The sequence below is a fragment of the Diadema setosum genome, chromosome 2 (genome assembly GCF_964275005.1).
Source record: "Diadema setosum chromosome 2, eeDiaSeto1, whole genome shotgun sequence".
NCBI classification, from domain to species: Eukaryota; Metazoa; Echinodermata; class Echinoidea; order Diadematoida; family Diadematidae; genus Diadema; species Diadema setosum.
Window position 1 is genome coordinate 42,026,535 of NC_092686.1, and position 17,784 is coordinate 42,044,318.

Sequence of the window (17,784 nt, forward strand, 5' to 3'; positions counted from 1 at the left end):
ATCTTTGTTTGTTCCGGTTATTATGTTCTTTTCTTTTGTTTTGTTTTGCTCATGACAGCTTAATAATGAAGTCAGAACATGTTACTCTATGCCTCACATCTATAATTTCTTTCTCAAAAGCACATGCACACACAAACAAACAAACAAACAAATTCTCCTCCTAATAATCCAAGAAATCAATGATAAGAGTATTTGTGTACACTCAAGAATTTCTGACATGAGGAGGCTGTAAATTTGTAATTCTCTTCACCATACACGTAAACAGACAGGATAAAGAAACTTTGCCAGATTTGGCAATGAAAGTGTACAAAAAATGAAAGGGCTGATAACATCAATTTCCCTTATTGTTCATAATAAAAAAAGTAATAATTTCACCTATTTACACGTCTCTCATTCTTTTATGATAACTCATACAAAACAATACATTTGGAAACTATTGCATTCAGCAATTTCTTTTTATATATAATAGTACTTATGAGAAATTAAAGCAGTGCATCCTTTACAGAGCTTATTAACATAGTCATATTTAGTTTCAAGAGCAATGAATATGCCAAGGTAGAATAAGCAAATAAGACACGTTCCTCATCTACTTGCTATAGTTGTCTCAAAGAGAAAGATTTATTGCAAAAACCTGGTCACATGCAGCTTTCTAATGTTAACTCACATATCAATACATTCTGCATCTCCGAATCGGGCTATAACATTCCTTCCGGAAGTGAGGAAATCTCCAGAAATCGTGACTCTGGTTCCACCTGCCAATGGTCCCTCCGTCGGAGTGAATCCACTTATCATGGGATCCTTGGTAGAACACACAGGAACCACGGGTTAACAAGGATACTTTAATAAACAATGTACGTGTCTGATCAGTCCTTGAAAAGTCCATTTCAAGACTGGGCATTTATTTCTGTAGTCATACTGTTTGAAGGCACCTGTTAGTGTGTGAACATCCTTGAGGCTGGTTGTATCTCAGGTTCACTGTACTAATCTAAACAGATACCTCTCAGGACCAAATGTAAGAAGTACACACACACACACACACACTAACACACACACAGAAATAGGTGTTGCCACATGTTTAAGTCCCATTTTAGTGTGGGCTTTAAAGTGGAGCTCCCCTTTTGTTGTGATGGATCATGTGATTCATGTTAAAGCCAAATTAGTGTTGATTAGTGAGAGATATCTCTTCATTATTATTTCTGATGATATAATTTCAGGAAATGAAAGGAATGGAAATAATGAGAGCTAGGTGCAGTCGTTATCACAAAATCAACTTAAAACGAGATATGAAACTCGTCAGACTGACGAGTTAGGTGATACGCTTGGGGTTATCAGATGTCGGTCATCTGTGATCGACAAAGAAAAGAATGTGATATAGGCACCTTGAAGTTATAATTGAGTTTGCATGCAAAACCGTTTCCCTAACCTCTCGGCCACGGGACATCCACGGAAATGGTAAGGCAAAAAAGAAATGTATAAATATTACAGGGAGAAAAGTCAATGCCCACTCAACCAACGTGGCCGCGTGAACATGTATTGCATTGCTAGACGGAAATGCGGCCTTGTAACTACTGATATCGCTATGCCATTTCTGGCAACTTGGGAAAAATACGTGCCGTAAACATAAAACCTATAATCGGCTGGTTTTGATACCTTGCCTTTAATCACAATTTTCAGTGTGATGACGTCATCAGAGTACAAAACAATGATGTGGTCTTGAAAGACAATTGTTCAAAGTACAACACCTTCGTCGTCGTCATTACATATTATGATCAGTTTGACAAAGTCAGCCTGCAAAATTTTGCAGCAGTCGAAGCAATATGGTCTCCAACACAAAAAAGAGGGATATGGTGTGTGTGTGTGTCTGTGTGTGTATAGGTGCGTTTATATACGAATGTGATTTCTACATGGACGATATATGTAATACAAAATTGAAGAAAAAAAAAAGTAATATAGCTAAGTATTTTGTTTCGTGATCTTGTGGGGTTCGAACCCGCACGTGTGCAACCTCACGTCTCTGAGACGTCGCCTTTAACCACTCGGCCATACGTCTCGACGAGAAAAAAAAGAGGAACGTAAACTTATGTATGTGAAAGATGAATCAGGAATCGTTTTGTCCACATTCCATTCTCATTTTCAGTTTTAAACTGCAAAATTGTCAAACTAATAAGGAGATTTCAAAGAATAACATGCATGATTACTGCAGCTTATTGTCTCAGTTACCACACACTTAAGTTACAGAGGAAATGGAGCAAAATCATCTGAGATAAAGGTGCTTAAACGTTGTCAAGTTAATGCACATAAAAAAAAAATCACCTCCCATAGAGATAACACGTAAACTTGTCTGATTTTGAGTCTTTACCTTTAATAACAATTTGAAGTATGATGGTAAGTCTTCTTGAACCAAGAGTGTGGAACGCAAGCTTCTACGTGAAAGATGAATCATGACGATCACCCGTGACCGACACATCTTCAAAGGGATCAGTTATTAGAAGTGGAAGCCCTCGTGCCAAGCATATTGTCTCAGCAATTCCAAAGCAATGATACCCTTACATTTATGCATACCATAATTTCCCTCTGAAATCAATGGTAGGTATATTCATGTACAATTGCTTGCCTTGTCCATAAACTTTGCTTTACAAACTTTCAGTGAAACGTGTCATAACATAATTCTGTAACTCCATTAGCAGGGATTGACTTCATAAAGAAAGATTATATCAAATTGAACGCTAAGCGCGTATAACTAAGGGGGATTTTAGCCTGATGCTCTGTTCTTCACTGCTCAGATACCAACAACACTCATTACCTACGGCTACGTATAGAGAAACAGCCATGACGAAAATAAGTTATTCCTTTTCTTTGGCAGATAGACACACAACCCCTTTAAACCACACTATAATTGACATGGAGGGACATGAAAAAGTTCATTACTACTACTGAACAGTGATGCCTTCTACTCATGTGGCACAAGATACCTCTATAGCAACATAAAACCTGTCTACAACTCCGTTACTGCGTCAAACAATAACATCCTGGAATTTCAAAGAGATGAGCGAGACGCCATACACCTGGCCTAGAGTTAATTCATTCAGTTGCCATTCCTGCTCCAGTTGAGTTATGCAAATTATTTTCCGACCTGTCTTGTGACAATATAACAGGAACAAACGTAGAGAAAAGGAAAGGGAAAAGGAAAGGTGGCAAGCGGGGCACTGTACCAAGGGCAATTTAAACAATACGTATGATAAATGAAGCAAATCCAACCTAGAGCCTCCGACAAAAAAAAAAAGAGGAACTTGAGCGACTGTGTGTCGTGGGGTAGTATAATTGATAAGATAATACGATAAATGACATCGATCGGAATAAAGCTGAACTGCCAAAAGAAACACAAAGAAAGAGAGAGAAAAAAATGATAGCGTCCTGCGGGTCTCGAACATCTCGTCCTAAGGTAGTGCATAATGACCATGCAGCGCGCTAAGTGACTATAAAGCCACACGGCTGTACCGAAGATTGGATGTGAAATTTATCTTTAATCTTATATATATATATATATATATATATATATTTATCTTAAATATTTATACCATATACAACATGAAAAAGTTCATTACTACTACTAAACAGTGATGCTTTCCATTCATGTGGCACAAGATACCTCTATAACAACATATAACCTGTCTACAACTTCGTTATTGGGTCAAACAATAACAACCTGGAATTTCAAAGAGATGAGCGAGACGCCATACACCTGGACTAGAGTTAATCAATTCAGCTCCCATTCCTGCAAGTTATTTAAACATACATGTTCCTACCTATCCTGTTACAGTATAACAATAACCAATGAAGAGAAAAGGAAAGAGCAAACGAAAGGTGGCAAGCGGGACACTGTAACAAGGGGCAATTTACAACATTAAGTGTGACAAAATTAATGAAGCAAACCCAATCTCCAAACTCCAATACAAAACAAGGGAAATAGAGCAGCCGTGTTCACGGGTTACGTACACTTGATAAAGTAATACGATAAATGACATCGGAGCAAAGCTGAACTGCCGAAAAAAAAAACAGAAAAAAAGAAAGAACGGATAAAAGTCCTGCGGGAGTCGAACCTCTCGCCTTCCGGTATGGCGTTATGAACAACCAGCGCGCTAACCGATTATGCCACATGGCTGTCCTGAAGATCGAGTGCGAAACTTAAATCTAAATACTATCGTGACAGTGTTGACTTGTGATGGCGCTATTCAACTTCCCACAAGTGGCAGCGTGGATTCGATCAATATACAGTTGCAAAGAAAAATTGGGAATCGTTCCGTACAGATTGCATTCTCATTTTCAGTTTTAAATTGCAAAATTGTCAACCTGATGAGGAGATTTGAAAACATAAAATGCATGATTACTAAAGCTTGTTGTCTCAGCTACAACATATTTATGTTTCAGAGGAAATGGAGTAAAATCAGATGAGGTAAAGGTGCTTAAACGTTGTCAAGTCAATGCATGGTTTAAAAAAAAATCGCCTCCCATAGACATAACACGTAAACTTGTCTGATTTTGAGTCTTTACCTTTAATCACAATTTCTAGTATGATGACGTCATCATATTTCAAAACCATCACATGGCCTTGAAAGGCAAATGTTCAAAGTGCAACATATCTGAATTTGGGGTAATATTGAGCTTAAACAACAGAGATACGAGCAAATGAATGTCAGAAACAGTACCTCAAAAAAATCAATTCCACTTTTTTGATTTAAAATGACGATATGATGACGTCATCGCGTTTACCTGGCAATACTGATACTTGGAATGTTACTTACAATTCATATACTTTTGTAATATGCAATAGAAATATAGGGTCAACGGACGATTTAAAGAGCTATGGCGAAATAAACAAAGACATGTTTTTTCACTATATTTGCAGAAAGACGCGCACGCGGAATTTCAACTTTGACGCCAGTGCATTCATTTGTTATAGGTCGTAATCGATCGGAAATCAATGGATATTATTACTCAAAGTATCAGGAATCCAAATCAGTCAAAAAAATTGCATTTTCATGTTGCTTACGGGCTCTGCGCGCGAAATTGCGCGGACGGACGCGCACGCGAGAAAATGTTTGAAACGCTTAGAATTGTCTGAAACTTCGAGATTTCCCATTGGGAAGTCGTTTTGAGCCTTTTAAAATTTTGACGCGCGCTTACGCGCGCGTAATGATGACCTGTGTAACTAGCGTTAAAAAGTAAGATAGAGCGTGACCTGAACTTCATGTCCACCGAAAATGATACAGAAATGACATCTAGTTATGAAGTTATGATCGATCATGTGACAAGGTCCGAAAATCACAAAATGGCGCCTAGATGACGTCATAGATATGTTACTGTCATGAAAACCTTATTGTGGCTAGATTTTGTCATGAGACATGTTGACTGAAAATGTCATGTTATTTCGTAATGTCATTCTTGAGATATTGACGACACAAAATTGTCCAGAAAGAAAGAAGAATAAAAAACGAGACATGAAAACTCGTCACATTGAGGACGAGTTAGGTGATACGCTTGTGGTCATCAGATGACAGTCATCTGTGATCGACAAAGAAAAGAATGTGATATAGGCACCTTAAAGTTATATTGAGCGTGCTTGCGAAACCGTTTTTGTAACCACTCGGCCACGGGTCATCCACGGAAATGGTAAGACAAAAAAAAAAAAACCAATGTATAGATATAACAGGGGGAAAGTCAATGCCCACTCAACTAACGTGGCCGTGTGAACATCTATTGCATTGCTAGACGGAAAAGCGGCCTTGTAACGACTGAGGTCGCTATGCCATTTCTGGCAACTTGGAAAAAATACGTCCCGCAGACATAAAACCTATAATCGGCTGGTTTTGATACCTTGCCTTTAATCATAATTTTCAGTGTAATGACGTCTTGAAAGACAATTGTTCAAAGTACAACACCTCAGTCGTCGTCATTACATACTATGATCGGTTTGACAAAGTCAACCTGCAAAAGTTTGCTGAAGTCGAAGCAATGTGGTCTCCAACACACAAAGAAGAGGGATATGGCGTGTGTGTGTGTCTGTGTGTGTGTATAGGTGCGTTTATATACGAACGTGATTTCTACATGGACGAATATGTAATACAAAGTTGAGGAAAAAAACAGTAAATATCTAAGTATTTTGTTTCGTGATCTTGTGGGGTTCGAACCCGCAACCTCACGTCTCTGAGACGTCGCCTTTAACCACTCGGCCATACGTCTCGACAAGAAAATATGGGGAACATTATGGACTTGAAAGACAGTTGTTCAATATATAACACATTCATCGTACGTTGTCAGTTTGCTATTGACATGACGATCTATCACAGGAAAATGAGGCAGGTATTATAACCTGTATGAAATTATTATAGGCATGGTTATCAAATTCCCCTAAAATTTCCTTATAATTGCCTTATTTTAACACACAGTTATGCTATCTCTTTAAACTCGTCACAGTTTAATTAGAATCATAAACATCATACATTAGTACCATATTCAGTTCCATAGCTGATCACGTTTGCTAATTAATTAGGATTAATTGTCTAGAATGTGTCATATGGCCAACCTGTATACACACGTATACACACACACACACAATGCTAAATGTATGTATCAAACATCTGTAACACAACTTTGAACTTACTGTAGGAATTATCGCTGCACTTATCATTCATACTTTTTATCACCATCTGAAACTCCACAAAAACCACTAATTGACAAATAATCATCAATACAGAAGACTGACTTAAAGGAACAATGCAAATACCTTTTTTACAATGTATAGCTTGTTACATGTGTAAATCAGCACAAAGTAACCACGACTACATTGTGTTACTGAATTGATATGAACAAATTTCATTTTGTTACAATATACTATATCAGTTTAAAAAGCCCAGCCTGCAAAATTTTGCAGCAGTCGAAGTAATGCAGTCTCCAACGCAAAACAAAGGTATACTGTGTGAGTGTGTGCGTATAGGTGTGTTTACATGCAAACGTGTTTTCTACATGGACGAAGGTGTAGTACTCCATTGAAGAAAAAAAAAAGTAAAAAAAAATAATTATTTTCTTTCGTGCTCTTGTGAGGATCGAACCCGTACGTGTGCAACCTCATGATTTCTGAGACGACGCCTCTAACCGCTCGGCCATTCGTCTCGACGAGAAAATTAGAGGAACGTAAACTTATGTACGTGAAAGATGAATCAGGAATCGTTTCGTCCGCATTCCATTCTCATTTTCAGTTTTAAATTGCAAAATTGTCAACCTCATGAGGATATTTCAAAGAATAAAATGCGTGATTACTGCAGATTATTGTCACAGCTACAACATACTTAAGTTTCAGAGGAAATGAAGCAAAATCAGCTGAGATAAAGGTGCTTAAACGTTGTCAAGTCAATGCATGGTTTCTAAAAAAATCACCTCCCATAGACATAACACGTAAACTTGTCCGATTTTGCGTCTTTACCTTTAAACACAATTTAAAGCATGATGACGTCATCAAATTTCAAAACTATGACATGGACTTGAAAGGCAAATGTTCAAAGTACAACATATCTGAATTTGGGATAATATTGAGCTTAAACAACAGAGATACGAGCAAATGAATGTCAGAAACAGTACCTTAAAAAATTTAATTCCACTTTTTTATTTCAGATGATGATATGATGACGTCATAATGTATTCATGGAGATATTGATGCTTGAAACGTTATTTCCAATTCATATGTTTTTGTAATATGCAATAAAAACATAGGGTAACCAGACGTTTTAAAGAGCTATGGCGAAATAAACAAAGACATGTTTTTCGCTATATTTGCACATAGACGCGCACACGAAATTTCAACTTTGCCGCCAACGCATTCCTTTGTTATAGGTCAAAATTGATCGGAAATCAATGGATATTGTTGCTTAATGTATCAGGAATCCAAATCTGTCAAAAAATGTGCATTTTCATGTTGCTTACGCGCACTACGCGCGAAAATGTGCGGACGGACGCGAACGCGCGAAACGCTTAAAATTGTCTGAAACTTCGAGATTTCCCATTGGTAAGTTGTTTTGAGCCTTTTAAAAGTTTGACGCGCGCGTACGCGCGCGTAATAATGTCCTAGGTAATTAGCATTAAAATGTAAGATAGAGCGTGACCTGAACTTAATGTCCACCGAAAATGATACAGAAATTACCTTTATTTATGAAGTTATGATCGATCATGTAACATGGTCCGAAAATCACAAAATGGCGCCTAGATGACGTCATAGACATGTTACTGTCATGAAAACCTTATTGTGGCTAGATATTGTCATGAGACATGTTCCCTGAAAATGTCATGTCATTCTGTAATGTCACTCTTGAGATATTGATGACACAAAATTGTCCAGAAAGAAAGAAGAATAAAAAGAAATAAAGAGAGATTTTGACAATCACAATAGGTGATACGCTGATAGCGTATCACCTAAAAACGAGATATGAAACTCGTCACACTGAAGACGAGTTAGGTGATACGCTTGGGGTCATCTAGATGTCGGTCATCCGTGATCGACAAAGAAAAGAATGTAATATAGCACCTTGAAGTTATAATGAGATACTTAGTTGAACTTTTTTCGGGGGCCTACATTATTCAGATCACATTTGTTTTTCTGTCACACAAACTATGTGGAAATTGTGTGCGTGTACGACTAAGTCGATTTGCGGACTAAGTCGATTTGCGGAGTACGTACAGTGCATAAACTTAGACCCTGTTTACGGTGCGGGGCTGGGCCGAGCCGCGGCCGAGCCGCGGCCGCGGCCAACCTCAATTGCGCGGCCGAGCCCCGCAATTTAGTCCGTTTACACTGCCGGGCTCGGCCGCGCTTTTGATTCAAACCTTTCAATATTTTGTCGTAGTGGCGCTCTACTTGTAAACAAACGCAATTTGGTATTGTCTGGTTTTCATATCCTTTGGCAACTGAATTCCGTGGCGACGAGGTCGCCGTTCGGGCAAAGGCCTTTGCCGTAGGAGAAAATCCTTTGCAGGACAAAACAACCTTAAACTATACTAGTTTTCGACGTTGAAGTGGTTAATATCCTGAATAGCGAAATAGTACAGGCGTGGGTTTGGAAGCCACACTAAAATTGGCCGCGCATTTAGCCCAGTTTGCGTTTACACTGAGAAAAAGGCCGGGCGCGACCGCGGCTCGGCCGCGGCCGAGACCACCTCCAGAGCTTGGCCTAATGCGAGGCCATTTTGGCCCCGCATTTGGCCTTTTGCGCGTTTACACCGAAATGAAGGCGGGCTCGGCGCGGCCGAGCCGCGGCCGAACCTCGCACTGTAAACGGGATCCAAGTGATCCTCGGCATGTACAAATGAAACATGATAATTAAGTGTTTATAACCATCCTGGCTTTAACAGTGGCCTTTTAAAACATGACCTTTGACCATTATTTACATAACCAATATGACTCCCTCTAATCTTGCTATCATAGTGATCAGTTCAGAGAGCTCTTACAGCTATATACAAGCCAGTGAGATTTACAAGCAGTAAAACCAATGAAGCCTCCGATACAAAACAAGGGATATAGAGCAAGTGAGTCTGTTTACATGAGAATGTGATTTATACCTGGACGAAAGTGATACCTCAATTAAAGAGAAAAGGGCAAAAGAAAAACGGGCCCAACGTACGGCTCCAGCGAAAGAGACATCGCCTTTAACCATGTAACTATAGGTCTCCTCCAACTAAGAGTACACTTCGAACGTAAGCTTATACGTGAATGATAATTTATGACGATCTCACGTGATCGACACACATTCAAAGGGGACAGTTAGAAGTGGAAGGAGTGCTTAATCGTTTCATTAATTCCTAATCAATGACACCCCTACTATATCATAATTTCTCATCTAAAATCAATGGCCTATAGGACTCATGCACCATTACTTGTATCGTGCATATACTTTGTTTTTTAAGCTTTGAGTGAAACGTGTCATAACATAATTCTGTAATTCCATCAGCAGTGATTGACATAATAAAGAAGAAAGATATATCACCGTATTGAACGCTTAGAACCTAACCGGGGAAGGGGGGGGGGTATTATAGCATGATACTCTGTTCTTTACTGCCCAGATGCCAACAACACCCATCACCCACGGCTACGCATAGAGAAACAGCCATGGCGAAAATAAAACTTTGCTTTCTCATAGGCACAATGACACAGAACCCCATCAAACACACTTTTATTGGCAGGGATGGACATGAAAAAGTTCATTACTAATACTAAACAGCGCATGCATTCCATTCATGTGGCGCGAGATACCTCTATAGCAACATAAAGCCTGTCTTCAACTCCGTTGATCGAACAATGACAACCTGAAATTTCAAAGAGATGAGCGAGACGCTATATACACCTGGCCTAGAGTTAATTTATTCAGTTCTCATTCCTACTTCAAGTTGGGTTATGTCATTGTAATAATTCCCATCTGCAGTATAACAAAACCAAAGTGAGGGAAAAGGGGAGAGAAAAACGAGAGGTGGCAAAAGAAAAAATGCATGCACAACTGCAATCCATATCATTGCGTGTGACAAGTGAAGCAATAGTTGTTAGAGCAGTGTTTTATGAGCATAAACAGGCAAATAGACAGACAATGTCAAATTTAAAAACAATCAATTTAATGTAAAACAAGATGCACTGAAACTGTAACTAAATCGCTGCTCTTTTACTCGGTCACGGAACGTCCAACTTTATATCCAACAAAAAAAGAATGTTACGGGAAAAAAACAAATTTAGATATAACATTCTTAAATTAAAAACAAGAAAAAGAAAATGTCCACGTCAGGATTTAAAAAAAAAAACACCGCACGAACATGCATTATATTCTAGATGGGAATACGGTCTTGATGCAAAGGTCCAATGATTGTCTCATTACTTTAAAAGCAATCTATGGTTCCCTTACCATCACCAGTACCACACCACAATGACGTCTCTAAAATCAATGGTAGCACATTTATCATTGCATCGTGCATTAACTCCCTTTTCCTAAACTACCAGTGGAACGTGTCATATTATATTGTGTATTTCGATCAGTAGTGATTGACTTTAAAGAAGAAAGATAATGCAAAAAATTGAACGCTTACCACATTGCTTATAGGGCTATTCCAGTTTGGTGCTGATCTGTTCTATTCTCCCAGATGCCAGCAACATATATCACCTATGGCTAACTAGTGAAACAGCATTGACGAAAATAAATCACAGAGAACCCCGTCATAATCACTACACTTGGAAAGGTGTTGCCCGAAATTCCTCATTATGAAGCAATATCAAGTCACTTCTTTCCCTGCCTGTCTATAACTCCGTTATTTGATCAAACAATAACAACCTGGAATTCCAAAGAGATAAGCGAGACGCCATGCACCTGGACTAGAGTTAATTAATTCAGTTCCCATTCCTGTTAGTTATGTAAACGTACACGTTCCTAAATATCCTGCTACAGTACAACAAGAACAAATGAAGAGAAAAGGAAAGAGAAAACGAATGGTGGCAAGCGGGGTACTGTTTCAAGGGGCAATTTACAACATTACGTGTGACAAAATTAATGAAGCAAACCCAACCTCCAAACTCCAATACAAAACAAGGGAAATAGAGTAGCTTTGTTCATGACATCAGAGTGAAGCTGAACTGCAGAAAAAAAGAAAAAAGAAATAAAAGGAAAAAGTCCTGCTGGACTCGATTAACTTCTCTCCTTCCGGTCGGGCATTATAAACACGCAGCGTGCTAAGCGATTCTGGCACACGGAAGATCCGAAGATCTTGTGCGAAACTTAAATCTATCTATGTATGCTATACACAACACAAATTTACATTGATATTCAGTAGGGATATTGTGTGTGTGTGTGTGTGTGTGTGTGTGCCTGTGTGTGTGTGTGTACGTTTACATGAAAACGTGATTTCTACATGGACGAAGGTGAATACTCCATAAAAGAAAAAAAGCAAAAGATATAAGTATTTTGTTTCGTGCTCTTATGGGGTTCGAACCCGTACGTGTGCAACCTCACGTCTCTTGTGACGTCGCCTTTATCCTCTCGGCCATGTACGTCTTGACGAGAAAATATGAGGAACGTAAGCTTATATGTGAAAGATGATTCAGGAATAGTTTGGTCCACATTCCATTCTCATTTTCAGTTTTGAACTGCAAAATTATCAACCTGATGAGGAGATTTGAAAAAAATAAAATGCATGATTACTGCAGCTTATTGTCTGAGCTACCACATACTTAAGTTTCAGAGGAAATGGAGCAAAATCAGCTGAGATAAATGTGCTTAAACGTTGTCAAGTCAATGCATGGTTTAAAAAAAATCACCTTCCATAGACATAACACGTCAACTTGTCTGATTTTGAGTCTTTACCTTTAATCACAATTTGAAGTATGATGGTAAGTCTTCTCGAACTAAGAGTGTGGAACGTAAGCTTCTACGTGAAAGATGAATCATGACGATCACCCATGACTGACACATCTTCAAAGGGATCAGTTATTAGAAGTGGAAGCCCTCGTGCCAAGATAATATTGTCTCAGCAATTCCAAAGCAATGATACCCTTACATTTAGGTATACCATAATTTCCCTCTGAAATCAATGGTATTATTCATGTACAATTGCTTGCCTTGTCCACAAACTTTGCTTTACAAACTATCAGTGAAAGGTGTCATAACATAATTCTGTAACTCCATTAGCAGTGATTGACTACATAAATAAAGATAATAAATATCAATTGAACGCTTAGCGCGTATAACTAAGGGGGATTTTAGCCTGATGCTCTGTTGTTCACTGCTCAGATACCAACAACACTCATCACCTACGGCTACGTATAGAGAAACAGCCATGAAGAAAATAAGTTTTTCCTTTTCTTTGGCAGATAGACACACAACCCCTTTAAACACACTATAATTGACATGGAGGGACGTGAAAAAGTTCATTACTACTACTAAACAGTGATGCCTTCTACTCATGTGGCACAAGATACCTCTATAGCAACATAAAACCTGTCTACAATTCTGTTCTTGGGTCAAACAATAACAACCTGGAATTTCAAAGAGATAAGCGAGACGCCATACACCTGGCCTAGAGTTAATTTATTCAGTTGCCATTCCTGCTCCAGTTGAGTTATGTAAATTATTTTCCGACCTGTCTTGTGCAGTGTAACATGAACAAACGTAGAGAAAAGGAAAGAAAACGAAAGGTGGCAAGCGGGGCACTGTATACCAAGGGCAATTTACAACATTACACGTATGATAAATGAAGCAAATCCAACCTCCAGCCTGCGACAAAAAAAGGGGGGGGGGGATTGAGTGGCTGTGTGTCGTGGGGTAATGACATCGGAATGAAGCTGAACTGCCAAACAAAACACAAAGAAAGAGAGAGAAAAAAAATAATAGCGTCCTGCGGGTCTCGAACATCTCGTCCTATAATAAGGTAGTGCATAATGACCATGCAGCGCGCTAAGCGACTATAAAGCCACACGGCTGTCCCGAAGATTGGATGTGAAATTCATATCTTTATATCATTTACAACATGAAAAAGTTCATTACTACTACTAAACAGTGATGCCTTCCATTCATGTGGCACAAGATACCTCTGTAGCAACATAAAACCTGTCTACAACTCCGTTATTGGGTCAAACAATAACAACCTGGAATTTCAAAGAGATGAGCGAGACACCATACACCTGGACTAGAGTTAATCAATTCAGCTCCCATTCCTGCAAGTTATTTAAACGTACATGTTCCTACCTATCCTGCTACAGTATAACAATAACCAATGAAGAGAAAAAGGAAAGAGCAAACGAAAGGTGGCAAGCGGGACACTGTAACATGGGGCAATTTACAACATTAAGTGTGACAAAATTAATGAAGCAAACCCAATCTCCAAACTCCAATACAAAACAAGGGAAATAGAGCAGCCGTGTTCACGGGTTAGGTACACTTGATAAAATAATATGATAAATGACATCGGAGTAAAGCTGAACTGCCGAAAAAAAAAAGGAGAGAAAAAGAAAGAACGGAAAACAGTCCTGCGGGAGTCTAACTTCTCACCTTCCAGTAAGGCGTTATGAACACCCAGCGCGCTAAGCGATTACGCCACACGGCTGTCCTGAAGATTGAGTGCGAAACTTAAATCTAAATACTATTGTGAATGTCTTGACTTGTGATGGCGCTATTCAACTTCTCACAAGTGGCAGCGTGGATTCGATCAATATACAGTTGCAAAGAAAAATTGGGAATCGTTCTGTACAGATTGCATTCTCATTTTCAGTTTTAAACTACAAAATTATCAACCTGATGAGGAGATTTGAAAACATAAAATGCATGATTACTAAAGCTTATTGTCTCAGCTACAACATACGTATGTTTCAGAGGAAATGGAGCAAAATCAGATGAGGTAAAGGTGCTTAAACGTTGTCAAGTCAATGCATGGTTTTAAAAAAAATCACCTCCCATAGACATAACACGTAAACTTGTCTGATTTTGAGTCTTTACCTTTAATCACAATTTCTAGTATGATGACGTCATCATATTTCAAAACCATCACATGGACTTGAGAGGCAAATGTTCAAAGTACAACATGTCTGAATTTGGGATAATATTGAGCTTAAACAACAGAGATACGAGCAAATGAATGTCAGAAACAGTACCTCAAAAAAATCAATTCCACTTTTTTATTTAAAATGACGATGTGATGACGTCATCGCGTTTTCCTGGCAATATTGATACTTGGAATGTTATTTACAATTCATATACTTTTGTAATATGCAATAGAAATATAGGGTCAACGGACGATTTAAAGAGCTATGGCGAAATAAACAAAGACATGTTTTTTCACTATATTTGCAGAAAGACGCGCATGCGGAATTTCAACTTTGACGCCAGTGCATTGCTTTGTTATAGGTCGAAATCGATCGGAAATCAGTGGATATTGTTACTCAAAGTATCAGGAATCCAAATCAGTAAAAAAAATTGCATTTTCATGTTGCTTACGGGCTCTGCGCGCGAAATTGCGCGGACGGACGCGCACGCGAGAAAATGTTTGAAACGCTTAAAATTGTCTGAAACTTCGAGATTTCCCATTGGGAAGTCGTTTTGAGCCTTTTAAAATTTTGACGCGGGCTTACGCGCGCGTAATGATGACCTGTGTAACTAGCGTTAAGGAGTAAGATAGAGCGTGACCTGAACTTCATGTCCACCGAAAATGATACAGAAATGACATCTAGTTATGAAGTTATGATCGATCATGTGACAAGGTCCGAAAATCACAAAATGGCGCCTAGATGACGTTATAGATATGTTACTGTCATGAAAACCTTATTGTGGCTAGATTTTGTCATGAGACATGTTGACTGAAAATGTCATGTTATTTCGTAATGTCATTCTTGAGATATTGACGACACAAAATTGTCCAGAAAGAAAGAAGAATAAAAAGAAACGAGATATGAAACTCGTCACACTGAAGACGAGTTAGGTGATACGCTTGGGGTCATCAGATGTCGGTCATCCGTGATCGACAAAGAAAAGAATGTAATACAGCACCTTGAAGTTCTAATGAGATACTTAGTTGAACTTTTTTGGGCCTACATTATTCAGATCACATTTGTTTTTCTGTCACACAAACTAAGTGGAAATTCTGTGCGTGTGCGACTAAGTCGATTTACGGACTTTTTGAGTACTTACAGTGCATAAACTTAGACCCCGTTTACGGTGCGGGGCTGGGCCGAGCCGCGGCCGAGCTGCAATCAAGGACAACCTCAATTGCGAGGCCGAGCCCCGCAATTTATTCCGTTTACACTGCCGGGCTCGGCCGCGCTTTTGATTCGAACCTTTCAATATTTTGTCGTAGTGGCGCTCTACCCTTTTAAACAAACGCAATTTGGTATTGTCTGGTTTTCAGATCCTTTGCCAACTGAATTCCGTGGCGACGAAGTCGCCGTTCGGGCAAAGGCCTTTGTCGAAGGAGAAAATCCTTTGCAGGACAAAACCACCTTAAACTATACTAGTTTTCGACGTTGAAGTGGTTAATATCCTGAATAGCGAAATAGTACAGGCGAGGGTTTGGAAGCCAGACTAAAATTGGCCGCGCATTTAGCCCAGTTTGCGCTTACACTGAGAAAAAGGCCGGGCGCGACCGCGGCTCGGCCGCGGCCGAGACCACCTCCAGAGCGTGGCCTAATGCGAGGCCAATTTTGGCCCCGCATTTGGCCTTTTGCGCGTTTACACCGAACGCGGCCGAGCCTCGCACTGTAAACGGGGTCCAAGTGATCCTCGGCACGTACAAATAAAACATGACAATTAAGTGTTTATAACCATCCTGGCTTTAACAGTGGCCTTTTAAAACATGACCTTTGACCATTATTTACATAACCAATATGACTCCCTCTAATCTTGCTATCACAATGATCAGTTCAGAGAGCTCTTACAGCTATATACAAGCCTGTGAGATTTACCAGCAGTAGAACCAATGAAGCCTCCGATACAAAACAGGGGATATAGAGCAAGTGAGTCTGTTTACATGAGAATGTGATTTATCCTGGACGAAAGTGATACCTCAATTAAAGAGAAAAGGGCAAAAGAAAAACGGGCGAAACGTACGGCTCTAGCGAAAGAGACATCACCTTTAACCATGTAACTATAGGTCTCCTCCAACTAAGAGTACACTTTGAACGTAAGCTTATACGTGAATGATAATTTATGACGATCTCACGTGATCGACACACATTCAAAGGGGACAGTTAGAAGTGGAAGGAGTGCTTAATCGTGTCATTAATTCCTAATCAATGACACCACTACTATAGGCATATCATAATTTCTCATCTAAAATCAATGGCCTATAGGACTCATGCACCATTACTTGTATAGTGCATAAACTTTGTTTTTTAAGCTTTGAGTGAAACTTGTCATAACATAATTCTGTAATTCCATCAGCAGTGATTGATATAATAAAGAAGAAAGATATATCACCGTATTGAACGCTTAGAGCCTAACGGGGGGGGGGGGGGGTATTATAGCATGATACTCGGTTCTTTACTGCCCAGATGCCAACAACACCCATCCATCACCCACGGCTACGCATAGAGAAACAGCCATGGCGAAAATAAAACTTTGCTTTCTCGTAGGCAGAATGACACAGAACCCCGTCAAACACACTTCTATTGGCAGGGATGGGCATGAAAAAGTTTATTACTAATACTAAACAGCGTATGCATTCCATTCATGTGGCGCGAGATACCTCTATAGCAACATAAAGCCTGTCTTCAACTCCGTTGGTCGAACAATGACAACCTGAAATTTCAAAGAGATGAGCGAGACGCTATATACACCTGGCCTAGAGTTAATTTATTCAGTTCTCATTCCTACTTCAAGTTGGGTTATGCTATTGTAATCATTCCCATCTGCAGTATAACAAAACCAAAGTGAGGGAAAAGGGGAGAGAAAAACGAGAGGTGGCAAAAGGAAAACTGCATGCACAACTGCAATCCATGTCATTGCGTGTGACAGGTGAAGCAAATGTATTAGTTGTTATAGCAGTGGTTTATGAGCATAAACTGGCAAATAGACAGACAATGTCAAATATAAAAACCATCAATTTAATGTCAGAGAAGATGGTAAACAAGATGCATTGAAACTGTAACTAAATCGCTGCTCTTCTACTCGATCATGGAACGTCTAACTTTATATTCAACAAAAAACGAATGTTAGGGGAAAGAAACAAATTTAGATATAACATTCTTAAATTAAAAACAAGAAAAAGAAAATGTCCACG

General features: G+C 39.1%; 1 protein-coding gene across 1 annotated transcript in view; it reads right to left on the minus strand.

Annotated features, from left to right (window-relative positions):
* Positions 1-17,784, minus strand: part of LOC140245158 (plexin-A4-like) — a 94,410-nt gene that overhangs the window by 26,869 nt on the left and 49,757 nt on the right. The window contains exon 9 of the mRNA XM_072324760.1: positions 665-798. Within this exon, the coding sequence (XP_072180861.1) occupies positions 665-798 (134 nt within the window). The remainder of the gene's footprint in view (positions 1-664; positions 799-17,784) is intronic.